General features: G+C 44.0%; 1 protein-coding gene across 1 annotated transcript; it reads right to left on the bottom strand.

The window, feature by feature from the left end:
* Window positions 1–4213: 4213 nt before the first annotated feature.
* On the bottom strand, window positions 4214–15179 carry LOC105006495 (tripartite motif-containing protein 16-like protein). Its single transcript, XM_010865081.3, has 6 exons — window positions 13753–15179; window positions 13506–13601; window positions 11272–11505; window positions 9406–9565; window positions 9233–9292; window positions 4214–5147 (listed from the first exon to the last, which is right to left on the bottom strand). The coding sequence occupies exons 1-6, from the start codon at window positions 14047–14049 to the stop codon at window positions 4639–4641; spliced, it is 1356 nt and encodes a 451-aa protein (XP_010863383.2). The 5' UTR covers window positions 14050–15179; the 3' UTR covers window positions 4214–4638.
* Window positions 15180–15197: the final 18 nt, after the last annotated feature.

Below are 15197 nucleotides of genomic sequence, written 5' to 3'. Positions count from 1 at the left end.
GGGAAGTGGAAAACATCACTTGAGTTGTCTGTTTTGTCCAGCCTCCCCGGACCTGGCCCAGCTCCCTCTGTTTAACAAGTTGCATCTATTTCTCTGGTTGAATAGTTCTCAAAGTGACCCAATTATTTATCCATAAGGGACAAGGGAGCACTGAAACTCGTTCGTGTGCTACATGATTGACAGCCCTCATCTGATTGTTTCTTCTCAAGTGTCCAATCACAGTGTTCCAAGCATAAAACACAAAGTACAATGTGGACAGCTCTATGAAATGGGTGAAGTCCCGCCCTGTTGCATTTGGATGATGCACAACTTCATACCATCCAAATGAAATGTCTATTTCATTTGGACGATGCACAAGTGTACACAATGCAAATGCAATGTGTATTTATTTATTTTTATTTATTTTACTATAAATGTAAGTATTTAATTATTTATATATTTATTTATGTATATATTTATATTATTTCATATTATTGCACATTTAGTGCTCCATAAAATTCAGATAAAATCAACGAAATTGAAAATGGCAAATCTCAGGGGCATACTCAGTTTCCGTTTACAAAATACTCAGTTTAAAATCAGTTTACAAAGTTTTAGAGGTAAATATATTCTGGATAGGAAGCTATTGAAACATGGTCATGTGAATTAGGTAATAGAGATGCAATAATACAATAATAAAAATATGAAGATAAAACATTTGGAAAAATAAGGAATATACCTTTCAGAAGAGAGGTAAAGGAATACACCACACGTTTCTACTATTCCGTTTTCATTCTGCTCTTGCACCCCCCCCCCCGCCAGAATTCAGGTACCTGTAGCACCACCCACCCATTCACAGCTGTACCCACTAATCACCTTGTGCCCTTTATTTAGGTGTGGCAGTTGGCGATTGCAGTGGTTTTTCCACTTTGGGTGACATGCTGATTCAGGAAGGAAACCCATGAATACAGAGGTTATTTTATTTCAAGCACATTTCATAGTGGAAACATTTCAAATATTTAAAGGAAACAACACCCAAGAAATCTTTTTTTTTTTTTTTTTTTTTTACAAAACCAGCACAGAAACATAATAAAGTGGGAATAAACAGTTTGCTTGATGTTGACACAATCAAAAACATTCCTAGTCCTTAAAAATGTTTGACTCCACAAAATAAACAATAAGTGACTGAGTGGACACTGTGATTCAAAGTCACTTTAGAACCCAGTAACCACACACAAACTTTAGAACTCAGTAACCACACAAACTTTAGAACCCAGTAACCACACATAAACTTTAGAACCCAGTAACCACACATAAACTTTAGAACCCAGTAACCACACATAAACTTTAGAACCCAGTAACCACACATAAACTTTAGAACCCAGTAACCACACAAACTTTAGAACGCAGTAACCACACAAACTTTAGAACCCAGTAACCACACAAACTTTAGAACCCAGTAACCACACAAACTTTAGAACCCAGTAACACAAATAAACCACAATCTCCCAGCAACTATTCCGTTTTCATTCTGCTCTTGAACCCCCCCCCCCCGCCAGAAGTCAGGTACCTGTAGCACCACCCACCCATTCACAGCTGTACCCACTAATCACCTTGTGCCCTTTATTTAGGTGTGGCAGTTGGCGATTGCAGTGGTTTTTCCACTTTGGGTGACATGCTGATTCAGGAAGGAAACCCATGAATACAGAGGTTATTTTATTTCAAGCACATTTCATAGTGGAAACATTTCAAATATTTAAAGGAAACAACACCCAAGAACTCTTTTTTTTTTTTTTTTTTTTTACAAAACCAGCACAGAAACATAATAAAGTGGGAATAAACAGTTTGCTTGATGTTGACACAATCAAAGACATTCCTAGTCCTTAAAAATGTTTGACTCCACAAAATAAACAATAAGTGACTGAGTGGACACTGTGATTCAAAGTGACTTTAGAACCCAGTAACCACACAAACTTTAGAACGCAGTAACCACACATAAACTTTAGAACCCAGTAACCACACAAACTTTAGAACCCAGTAACCACACAAACTTTAGAACCCAGTAACCACACATAAACTTTAGAACCCAGTAACCACACAAACTTTAGAACCCAGTAACCACAAATAAACCACAATCTCCCAGCAACTATTCCGTTTTCATTCTGCTCTTGAACCCCCCCCCGCCAGAAGTCAGGTACCTGTAGCACCGCCCACCCATTCACAGCTGTACCCACTAATCACCTTGTGCCCTTTATTTAGGTGTGGCTGTTGGCGATTGCAGTGGTTTTTCCACTTTGGGTGACATGCTGATTCAGGAAGGAAACCCAAAGGACAGAAGTGCTGGGCTGGGCTTTCCTCGATTCATCCTGCAAGTACAGGAAAACTCTAGAAGAGCCATCATTATTTGGATTTATGTTCATTTGATTTCTTTAACTGGCGGTGTGCTGGAAATGCATTATTATGTTTGTAATGGGCTGAAGAGAGAAAAGATAAGACCAAATATGGAAAACACACAGAGAACAAATCCCTTAAATTTGTCTCTGGTGTGATCATTTATTGCCACCCACACCCTGGTACAGTGACAGAAAGCCAAACCGTCACATTTGGTCAATAGCTTCCCCCTGGTGGTCAGAGATTTTTGCTTGACTGAGTAGTACGAAAACAAAATACGTCTACTAAATTAGGTTCTGTTGGCCGGACATCATTTAAAATCTCCATTAAAAATGCTTTTTAGTTTTGATCTACTTGTCTTAAACTCCACCAAACAGTTTACTAAGCAAGTGAATAATACTACTGTTTGAAGCTACTTACATCGAAACGAGAGCCTGTTGAAAGATGACAATGATTCTTATTGCCAAACAGCATACATCATAAGATGCATAAACAATGGAACCTTAGTGATGAATGTACTAGACAAAAGCATTTAATAAAATATGAAAACATTAATGTTCAATACATTTGGGCCTAAATTCAATCTAGTCTGCAGGGGATATGGCACCAGGGACTGATATAAGTCATAACATTATTGTTTCTAATATAATTACTTTCTAATATAATTACCAACACTAAAACACTCCTAATACACTCACCTAAAGGATTATCAGAAACACCTGTTCAATTTCTCATTAATGCAATTATCTAATCAACCAATCACATGGCAGTTGCTTCAATGCATTTAGGGGTGTGGTCCTGGTCAAGACAATCTCCTGAACTCCAAACTGAATGTCAGAATGGGAAAGAAAGGTGATTTAAGCAATTTTGAGTGTGGCATGGTTGTTGGTGCCAGACGGGCCGGTCTGAGTATTTCACAATCTGCTCAGTTACTGGGATTTTCACCCACAACCATTTCTAGGGTTTACAAAGAATGGTGTGAAAAGGGAAAAACATCCAGTATGCGCCAGTCCTGTGGGCGAAAATGCCTTGTTGATGCTAGAGGTCAGAGGAGAATGGGCCGACTGATTCAAGCTGATAGAAGAGCAATAACCACTCGTTAAAACCGAGGTATGCAGCAAAGCATTTGTGAAGCCACAACACGCACAACCTTGAGGCGGATGGGCTACAACAGCAGAAGACCCCACCAGGTAACACTCATCTCCACTACAAATAGGAAAAAGAGGCTACAATTTGCACGAGCTCACCAATATTGCACAGTGGAAGAGAGTGGAAGAATGTTGCCTGGTCTGATGAGTCTCGATTTCTGTTGAGACATTCAGATGGTAGAGTCAGAATTTGGCGTAAACAGAATAAGAACATGGATCCATCATGCCTTGTTACCACTGTGCAGGCTGGTGGTGGTGGTGTAATGGTGTGGGGGATGTTTTCTTGGCACACTTTAGGCCCCTTAGTGCCAATTGGGCATCGTTTAAATGCCACGGCCTACCTGAGTATTGTTTCTGACCATGTCCATCCCTTTATGACCACCATGTACCCATCTTCTGATGGCTACTTCCAGCAGGATAATGCACCATGTCACAAAGCTCGAATCATTTGAAATTGGTTTCTTGAACATGACAATGAGTTCACTGTACTGAAATGGCCCCCACAGTCACCAGATCTCAACCCAATAGAGCATCTTTGGGATGTGGTGGAACGGGAGCTTCGTGCCCTGGATGTGCATCCCACAAATCTCCATCAACTGCAAGATGCTATCCTCTCAATATGGGCCAACATTTCTAAAGAATGCTTTCAGCACCTTGTTGAATTAATGCCACGTAGAATTAAGGCGAAAGGGGGTCAAACACAGTATTAGTATGGTGTTCCTAATAATCTTTTAGGTGAGTGTATATTACCAATTCTACTGAGGTCTTTACATAATGAGACAGCTGTAAAAGTTCACACTACTACACCATCCAGACAGAACCTTTCTATACAGAATCTGGTACTTTAATCATGTCTGGATGATCAGGATATGGTTCGACTTGGTGTGTATAAGCCATCTTTCTGTTCCATTCAAACAGAGAGTTGTTTATGTGTTCGGATTCAGTGTGAGCTGAGGGGTTCATATAAATTGGTGTTTTGTAAGATAACTGAGATGGTGTTGCCTTGACAACAATAAGGTCATGTTTTGTAAAGCTGGCATGTTGGCTTTGTCTGGTCTTAACTTTCCAACAGATATATTTGAAATTAAGTATATAGCAGCACTATTACTTTATAGAGTTACTATAGTTTACACAGTTCAGCAGTGTCTTTATAATGACAGAGACGAAACCCAGGATAGAGGGGCTGAGTGAATGTGGTCTGGACTCTGTGGAGGAGGGTCATTGTGTCAGAGACGCTGTAGAAGGACAGAGTACCTGCCTTGTAATCCAGGTAGACTCCTATTCTGGAGGACTGAGGGCCTGATACTTTAGTCTTAACATTATTGTGTCTAAAATAATAACCACCGTCATGACACTGTAAACTCTTTTTATTGTATCCAAATCTATCATCCGTCCTGCTGATGTCTTTATATGAGACTGTTATATGAACACAGTGCCCTCTCCACTCCACCTCCCAGTAACAGCGTCCAGACAGACCCTCTCTACACAGAACTTGACAGTAATTGATGAATCTGTCTGGATGGTCAGGATACGGATGGACATGTTGTGTTGAGATCACCTTTCTGTTCCATTTAGAGAGAGTATGATTTTTATGTGCTGTGTTTAGGTCCAGTGTGAGTTGACAGGAATCTGGGAGAAGAGAAAAGCAAAAGTATTTAAGTCAGGTATTGTTTCTACTCAGTCTTTATAGATTTTTTAACATGTTCACATCCATCCATCCATCTTCTTCCGCTTATCCGGGGCCGGGTCGCGGGGGCAGCAGTCTAAGCAGGGATGCCCAGACTTCCCTCTCCCCAGACACTTCCTCTAGCTCTTCCGGGGGGACACCGAGGCGTTCCCAGGCCAGCCGGGAGACATAGTCCCTCCAGCGTGTCCTAGGTCTTCCCCGGGGTCTCCTCCCGGTGGGACGGGACCGGAACACCTTCCCAGGAAGGCGTTCCGGAGGCATCCGAAAAAGATGCCCAAGCCACCTCAGCTGACCCCTCTCGATGTGGAGGAGCAGTGGCTCTACTCTGAGCTCCTCTCGGGTGACCGAGCTTCTCACCCTATCTCTAAGGGATCGCCCAGCCACCCTGCGGAGAAAACTCATTTCGGCCGCCTGTATCCGGGATCTTGTCCTTTCGGTCATGACCCAAAGCTCATGACCATAGGTGAGAGTAGGAACGTAGATTGACTGGTAAATCGAGAGCTTCGCCTTGCGGCTCAGCTCTTTCTTCACCACGACAGACCGATACATCGACTGCATTACTGCAGAAGCTGCACCGATCCGTCTGTCAATCTCCCGTTCCATCCTTCCCTCACTCGTGAACAAGACCCCTAGATACTTAAACTCCTCCACTTGAGGCAGGCACTCTCCACCAACCTGAAGTGGGCAAGCCACCCTTTTCCGACTGAGGACCATGGCCTCGGATTTGGAGGTACTGATTTTCATCCCCACTGCTTCACACTCGGCTGCAAACCGTCCCAGTGCATGCTGAAGGTCCTGGTTAGAAGGGGCCAACACGACAACATCATCTGCAAAGAGCAGAGACGAAATCGTGTGGTCCCCAAACCTGACACCCTCCGGCCCCTGGCTGCGCCTAGAAATTCTGTCCATAAAAATTACAAACAGAACCGGTGACAAAGGGCAGCCCTGCCGGAGTCCAACATGCACTGGGAACAAGTCTGACTTACTGCCGGCAATGCGGACCAAGCTCCTGCTTCGGTTGTATAGGGACCTGACAGCCCTTAGCAAAGGACCCAGGACCCCATATTCCCCAAGCACCCTCCACAAGATGCCGCGAGGTACACAGTCGAATGCCTTCTCCAAATCCACAAAACACATGTGGATTGGTTGGGCAAACTCCCATGAACCCTCCAACACCCCGTAGAGGGTATAGAGCTGGTCCAGTGTTCCACGGCCCGGACGAAAACCACACTGTTCCTCCTGAATCCGAGGTTCTACTATCGGCCGTATTCTCCTCTCCAGAACCCTGGCATAGACTTTCCCGGGCAGGCTGAGAAGTGTGATCCCCCTATAGTTGGAACACACCCTCCGGTCCCCCTTCTTAAAAAGAGGGACCACCACCCCGGTCTGCCATCCCAGAGGCACTGTCCCCGACCGCCACGCGATGTTGCACAGGCGTGTCAACCAAGACAGCCCCACAACATCCAGAGACTTGAGGTACTCAGGGCGGATCTCATCCACCCCCGGTGCCTTGCCACCGAGGAGTTTCTTGACCACCTCAGTGACTTCAGCCCGGGTGATGGACGAGTCCACCTCTGAGCCCTCATCCTCTGCTTCCTCAATGGAAGAAGTGACAGCGGGATTGAGGAGATCCTCGAAGTACTCCTTCCACCGCCCAACGACATCCTCAGTTGAGGTCAACAGCTGCCCACCTCTACTGTAAACAGCGTTGGTAGGGCACTGTTTCCCTCTCCTGAGGCGCCGGATGGTTTGCCAGAATCTCTTCGAGGCCAGCCGATAGTCCTTCTCCATGGCCTCACCGAACTCCTCCCAGGCCCGAGTTTTTGCCTCCACAACCACCCGGGCTGCAGCCCGCTTGGCCTGTCGGTACCCGTCAGCTGCCTCAGGAGTCCCACAAGCCAACCAGGCCTGATAGGACTCCTTCTTCAGCTTGACGGCATCCCTTACTTCCGGTGTCCACCACCGGGTTCGGGGATTGCCGCCTCGACAGGCACCGGAGACCTTACGGCCACAGCTCCGAGCGGCCGCTTCGACAATGGCGGTGGAGAACATGGTCCACTCGGACTCAATATCTCCAACCTCCCTCGGGATCCAGTCGAAGCTCTGCCGGAGGTGGGAGTTAAAGATCTCTCTGACAGGAGACTCGGCCAGACGTTCCCAGCAGACCCTTACAGTACGCTTGGGCCTGCCGAGTCTGTCCAGCTTCCTCCCCCGCCATCGGATCCAACTCACCACCAGGTGGTGATCAGTTGACAGCTCCGCCCCTCTCTTCACCCGAGTGTCCAAGACATACGGCCGCAGGTCAGATGAGACGACAACAAAGTCAATCATCGACCTGCGGCCTAGGGTGTCCTGGTGCCACGTGCACTGATGGACACCCTTATGCTTGAACATGGTGTTCGTTATGGACAAACTGTGACTAGCACAGAAGTCCAATAACTGAACACCACTCGGGTTCAGATCAGGGGGGCCGTTCCTCCCAATCACGCCCCTCCAGGTGTCACTGTCGTTGCCCACGTGGGCGTTGAAGTCCCCCAGTAGAACAATAGAGTCCCCAGTCGGAGCACTTTCCAGCACCCCTCCCAGAGACTCCAAGAAGGTCGGGTACTCTGCACTGCCGTTCGGCCCGTAGGCACAAACAACAGTGAGAGACCTATCCCCGACCCGTAGGCGCAGGGAAACGACCCTCTCGTTCACCGGGGTAAACTCCAACACATGGCGGCAGAGCTGGGGAGCTATGAGCAAACCCACACCAGCCCGCCGCCTCTCACCATGGGCAACTCCAGAGTGGTGAAGAGTCCATCCTCTCTCAAGGAGTGTGGTTCCAGAGCCCAAGCCGTGCGTAGAGGTGATCCCGACTACCTCTAATCGGAACCTCTCAACCTCACGCACTAACTCAGGCTCCTTCCCCGCCAGCGAGGTGACATTCCACGTCCCTAGAGCCAGTTTCCGTGTCCAGAGATCGGGTTGTCTAGGCCCCTGCCTTCGACTGCCGCCCGATCCTCTTTGCACCGGCCCCTTATGGTCCCTCCTGTGGGTGGTGAGCCCACGGGAGGGCGGCCCCACGTCACCCGTTCGGGCTGAGCCCGGCCGGGCCCCATGGGGGAAGGCCCGGCCACCAGGCGCTCGCATTCGAGCCCCAACCCCGGGCCTGGCTCCGGGGTGGGGCCCCGGCTGCGCCATACCGGGCGACGTCACGGTACTCAAAATTTTATTCTTCATTAAGGGGTTTTGAACCGCTCTTAGTCTGACCCGTCGCCTAAGACCTGTTTGCCTTGGGAGACCCTACCAGGGGCATATAGCCCCAGACAACATAGCTCCTAGGGTCACTCGGGTACTCAAACCCCTCCACCACGTTAAGGTGGCAGTTCTTGGAGGGGAACATGTTCACACTGAAATCTTAATTTAATCCAAACCAGCCTTTTTTTGTCTGACAGGGTTTTTAGTTATCGATTCCATACATTGGTTAAGAGGAAAAATGGATTAGTGCAAGTGGAAAAATAAGTGAACCCCAAGTTGCACTGATAAATCAAGTAGGTAAGTACAATAAGGTGGGTAAATAATTTGGTGCCAAATGAACCATTTTAATGAATGATATTTAGGAAAGGGTTTGGACCGGACCAACACGACGAGACACCCGGTCAGTTTGGTGCGACCCAAACAGATGAATGAGAAAAACACCATCAGAGGAGGGTAGTGAAAGCACATCAGTGTGGAGAAATCTGTACAACAGTCTCAAAAAGATCTGAACTTCAGCAGTCCACTGTGAGGCAAATCATTTACAAATTAATAGCATTCAACATGACAGCAACTCGGCCTAGAAGTGGACACAAAATATCCCCAAGCCAGACAAGAAAAAGGATAAATCAGGTAAATGTCAAACCAAACATAACATACTTGTTCAATGACAATTAAGTTGAATCTAATCTTATTTTCAAAATTTACATAAAAATATATAATATGAAATTATAGGTTGTTAGGAATGTCAGTAAAACTTAAACTTCATTTGTTTCACAAACAGACTCACATTGTAAGAACTGTTCTCTGGTCTTGGGCTCTGGAGGCAGCAAAACATGCACTTTATTCACTACAGAAATACAAATACATTCACAAAGAAAGGGAATGTTATTCTCATATCATATTAAACATGTTTATGACTAATCAATAGTCTGATGTGTTATGTTCTGATAATTAACACACCTGTAGTGGAGATCTGGGTCCATTCTCCTTTAAGGACGTCTTCTAGTTTCTCTCTCAGATCAGAGACAGTCTTACTCACATCTCCAAAGTACTGAAGAGGATGGACAGTGATACTGGATAATTCTAAAGAAACACTGGTACTGGAGAGAGTATGATAATTCTGGAGAGAATGAGAGAAAAACAAAGAAGGATGAAGAGAGAATATTTATTAGTAAATAGTAGTATTTATTACATTCATTTTGTTATGAGAATTGACTGAAAATATAAATAATCTTTCACAGCAAGACATACTGTACACTGTCCACTTAATCAGATACACCCATCTAGTATCGGTTAGAACACCTTTTCGCCTTCCGTACAGCCTGATTTCTTTGAGGCATGGATTCAACAAGGAGCTGGAAAACTCACTTAGCCCCTGCATATTTTCAGCTTAAAATTCATTCTTCAAACCTCACGTTCCACCTCATCCTAAAGGTGGTCTATTGCATTGGAGATACATGGAACCATCTTGAGATGATGTGCACTTTGTGGCCTGGGAGTCTTTCCTACTGGGAGAATCCATTTAAAAACAGGTGGCCATAAATGCATGTGGTTCAAGGGCATAAATTTAGGGTGGGATGGACATATCTTCACCAATGTTAAGAGACTATTTAAATGTCCCCACCAATAATAGCGGTGGATCTGAACAATATTTTTACTTGTTTACTTTTTTCTGCACCACAATGAGTTATCGTTCTCTCTGGATCAGAGTTTCTCCAGATTGGCAGGTGAGTGGTAACGGCCAACGGACGTGCCACTCAGACAGTAATTGCAGTGTAACTAGGGAGCGAGTCAATCGACAGCGTGGGGAGGTTTATTTTCTGAGTTTTTGGGAAGCTATACCCTCTACTGTAAGTTCGTCCTTAACATTGAATTAATAATAAACCATAAAATTTAATTATTTGTTTTGTTTAAAATGTATATTATTGCTATGAGCCACTGCTAGCATGCTAGCTGTCAGACATTCACTTATGTTGGATGAAGACAATTCCCTAGTTGAGCGTCGCAAACCTGATTAGTGGAGAAGGTTAACACATTGTCAACCCAACTAAGGTCGACATTCCTGTATTATACATTTTTTATTTTAATATTTAGTGATACTGGATTTTTGATTTCCATGAGCTGTATGTTGTAATCATCAAGATTGAAATAAAAAAGTATTGAAATGTTTCACTTCGTGTAATGAATCTAGAATATATGAAGGTGTCACTTTTTGATTGGAATTACGGGAAAAAAATAACTTTTCCATGATATTCAGATTGTTTGCGATGCACCTGCATAGTAGTAAAAAAAGTGTCCCTACAAATGTCCAAACCAAACCTACACCCTTGCTGTGGTTTTATTGGTACTGAGGTACACTGTGGATTAATTGGAATTGAGGTACACTGCAGTTCAACTGGTATTGAGGGACCTAATGTGTGCCAAGAAAACATTCTCCAAAACAGTATACAACCAGTATGTACTGCTGACACAAGGCTGGATGATGGATCAATGGATTAATGTGGTTTACACCACATTCTGTGGTGTAACCATACCTCTCGCCCATAACTGCATGTTTTATACAGATCCGGAATAATTTAGAGACCCCTGCACCCTTTTCTTTCCTTTACAAAAAAGTTGAAAAGCAAAATTTTTTGTGAGAAACAGACAGATTTGCAGTTGCCTGACAGATTTGCAGTTGCAAGACTTGCAGTTTGCATTAACTAGCAGCATTACCTAATTAATTGGCCTCTGACTGTACACAAACACAGAAAGAACACAGACAACAGAACAGATCATGATGACATTCATTTTCATGTCATACACGTAAAAAGTCAGTTTAGTTACCTGGAGGAAATGGATGTGATCTTCTGTGTGTGAGATCTGCTCCAGCACAGTGCTTGTCTTCTTCAGCTCAGCAATCTCCTGCTTCAGTTTCTCCAGGAGTCCTTCAGCTTGACTCACTTGAGCCTTCTCTTGGGCTCTGATCAGGTCCTTCAACTCAGAGCGTCTTCTCTCTATGGAATGGATCAGCTCAGTAAAGATCTTCTCACTGTCCTCCACAGCCGTCTGTGCAGAGCGCTGAAAAAAGAGATACATTGAGGAAAAATATTGTGGCGAGCTACGTGGAAGAAGTCGAAGAGCCAGAGATAAAGAACTCTGTGAAAGTTTATTCAACTGCTACACAATACACAGAGGTCATTAACCTAACTCAGTGTTTCAGTCATGGTAACAAATGTAACAAAGGTAATGTTAATAAACATGAGCACATTATCAGGACTAACGCCTAGGTAACGTAAATGCATAACAAAATCACTAACAGAACATAATTTACCCACTTAACTAAACACTTAAACAACACTAATACCTAGTCCCACGATGCTTTGCACTGCCGTGCAGAACAGTCAACACAATGGCATCCTGTAGGCGGTTACAATATTATTTTATCCCCTGCTGATTTTGTATGTTTGACCACTGACACAGAAATGATCAGTCTATAATTTTAATGGTAGGTTGATTTGAACAGTGAGAGACAGAATAACAACAAAAAAATCCAGAAAAATGCATGTCAAAAATGTTAGAAATTGATTTGCATTTTAATGAGTGAAATAAGTATTCTACCCCTCTGCAAAACATGACTTAGTACTTGGTGGCAAAATCCCTGTTGGCAATCAGAGATAAGATGTTTCTTGTAGTTGGCAACCAGGTTTACACACATCTCAGGAGGGATTTTGTCCCACTCCTCTTTGCCTATCTTCTCCAAGTGTTTAAGGTTTTGAGGCTGACTTTTGGCAACTCGGCTAGGCCACTCCAGGACCTTAATGTGCTTATTCTTGAGCCAATCCTTTGTTACCTTGGCTGTGTGTTTTGGGTCATTGTCATGCTGGAATACCCATCCATGACCCATTTTCAATGCCCTGGCTGAGGTAAGGAGGTTCTCACCTAAGATTTGACGGTACATGGCCCCGTCCATCGTCCCTTTGATGCAATTAAGTTTTCCTGTCCCCTTAGCAGAAAAACACCCCCAAAGCACAATGTTTCCACCTCTATGTTTGACAGTGGGGATGGTGTTCTTGGGGTCATAGGTAGCATTCCTCCTCCTCCAAACAAGGCAAGTTGAGTTGATGCCAAAGAGCTTGAATTTGGTCTCATCTGACAACAACACTTTCACCCAGTTCTCTGAATCATTCAGATGTTCATTGGCAAACTTCAGATGGGCCTGTACATGTGCTTTCTTAAGCAGGGGGACCTTGCGGACGCTGCAGGATTTCAGTCCTTCTCGGCGTAATGTGTTACCAATTGTTTTCTTAGTGACTATGGTCCCAGCTGCCTTGAGATCATTGACAATATCCTACCGTGTAGTTCTGGCCTGATTCCTCAACATTCTCATGATCATTGCAACTCCACGAGGTGAGATCTTGCATGGAGCCCCAGACCGAGGGAGATTGACAGTTATTTTGTGTTCCTTCAATTAACAAATAATCGCACCAACTGTGGTCATCTTCTCACCAAGCTGCTTGGCGATGGTCTTTTAGCCCATTCCAGCCTTGTGTAGGTCTACAATCTTGTCCCTGACATCCTTGGACAGCTTTTTTGTCTTGGCCATGGTGGAGAGTTTGGAATCTGATTGATTGATTGCTTCTGTGGACAGGTGTCTTTTATACAGGTAACAAGCATAGATTAGGAGCACTCCTTTAAAGAGTGTGCTCCTAATCACAGCTCGTTACCTGTATAGAAGACACCTGGGTGCCAGAAATCTTTCTGATTGAATGCAAATCAATTTTTAACATTTCTGACATGCGTTTTTCTGTATTTATTTGTTGTTATTCTGTCTCTCACTGTTCAAATAAATCTACTATTAAAATTATAGATTGATACATTTTTTTGTCAGTGGGCAAACGTAAAAAATCAGCTGGGGTTCAAAAAAATAATCCCTCACTGTATAGACTTCATGTAAAATAGTTTAAAGTCTCTGTATCTAACTGGGAGCCCAAACAGCCAGTTCCCCAGAATGGGATAAAAGAGAGATCCCTCTTGTGAAGAGAAGTGAAAAGGTGTTCCCTCTTGTCAACAATACTCACCTTGAGGGACTCCACAGCTTGTTGGACCTCCTTCATCTCCTTCTCTCTCTCCTGGACTCTCTGTTGGACTTTCTGCTGTCTGATCCCCAGTTGACTCTGGAGAGAATCACTCTTCAATGAGTATCAACATTTATCTGTCCAGTAAATAGTTAAACAGTATAATAATTTCCCTTTGGGCTTAATCGAAGGTAGGGATTACACTGCTCAAGATGCATCTTTGCAATTTCATGTTACAGAAATCACAAACCACATCTCCAGGTCCAGCACAGCACAGAACAGGAGAAGCAGTCTGGAGTCCTGTCTTCAGTTTCTCCACCACCTCAGCCAACATGTTATTTTTCCTCAGAGTTGGCCTTGGAGTGAAGGTCTGTCTGCACTGGGGACAGCTATAGACCCCTTTCAGATCATCCTGATCCCAGCAGCCCTCAATACAGCTCAGACAGTAACTGTGTCCACAGTGGATGGTGACTGGTTCCTTCAGTAGTTCCAGACAGACAGAACAACAGAACTGGTCCTGGTCTAGTAGAACTCCTTGCTGAGCCATTTGGACGGTTATTGTTCACTTCCTCCCAGACAGACAACCCAGAGATTTAGATCAGTTTCATTTTCTCAGAGGTTTTTTTGTGTGAGGGGGAGGATACTGCCTGTTACTGTCAGAAGGGTGGAGTTAAAGGAAGCGGTATACTATTTCAAACAGAGAGGGAATTTAATTAGGCTGTAACGTCAATATCCAGTCATGTGACTGGGAAAGGTTTTGCGGGAAGAGCGCCTTCTCAGATCCACATAGCTCTGTGTTATATGGGAGTAAATAAGTGTTACCGCCCTGACAACGTGGGCCAGGGTGGGGTCCTTTTGTCCTGTAATCGGAAAAGATTAGGCAGAAAACAAGTTTTTGTCATTCACGGCGTATGCTTTATTCTTCTGCCTCCTAAATTACATGCCTATTATTTGTTGTGCTGCACTGCACCCCTAGTGTTCAGGAGACTGTATTACAGTAATCTAATGGTGTGACTGTATTGTGAATGCCCTGTTTGGAAAAAAATAACTACATGAAAAACAATTTGTGGGGTGTCTGACTATTTTTAACCCTTTACATAAGCACTTCATATGTTAACAGTATATTCTTGCTTGTTACACTGCCTTGTATGGTGAAAACAATGACAAAAAAGTAGCATGACATACTTCAGTTTACAAAAGATTTTATAATATTTTTTTGGGGACAGTTATTTTGGTCCTATTCAGTTCAGGGTGATAGATATTGGGCATGAAAAGTAACTGAATTAAGCTGGACACAATGTATGAGAGTACTAACTATCTCTGTACGAAGGACACTGGGTAGGAAATGTGATGCCCCATTACTGATGGGTCCCAAACACAGCCAGGTACTACATGTGCTGGAGAATAAAAGACTGTGTAATTATTGGAGAACATGTAAGAATTATGGAAGATCAACATCTTGGACTCATGTTAAATAAAGATTGTCCCCTGACTTGTTTGCTTAAAGACTCTGTTCATGGATCCAAAGTGGACAGAAGCTAACAAGGGGGAAGATATACATCTAGGTCGTTTGTTCATCCAAAACAACTCCACCCTTCTGTAACGTGGAAGATGCTGCAGCGCTTCCAAAGACTAACTAGACGAGCATTTTAAACAAATCAATATCAGTGCCTTCATTTTGTTTAGAAATTTTAA

The sequence above is a fragment of the Esox lucius genome, chromosome 19 (genome assembly GCF_011004845.1).
Source record: "Esox lucius isolate fEsoLuc1 chromosome 19, fEsoLuc1.pri, whole genome shotgun sequence".
Taxonomy (NCBI): Eukaryota; Metazoa; Chordata; class Actinopteri; order Esociformes; family Esocidae; genus Esox; species Esox lucius.
This window is presented reverse-complemented; position numbering and strand designations above follow the sequence as displayed.

Coding starts and splice junctions, on each gene's coding strand:
- LOC105006495 (XM_010865081.3), bottom strand. CDS start 14,049: ATGGCTCAGCAAGGAGTTCTACTAGACCAGGACCAGTTCTGTTGTTCT. Junction 13,602..13,752: donor GTGCTGGACCTGGAGATGTG/GTTTGTGATTTC, acceptor GATTCTCTCCAG/AGTCAACTGGGGATCAGACA. Junction 11,506..13,505: donor AAGCTGTGGAGTCCCTCAAG/GTGAGTATTGTT, acceptor CTCTTTTTTCAG/CGCTCTGCACAGACGGCTGT.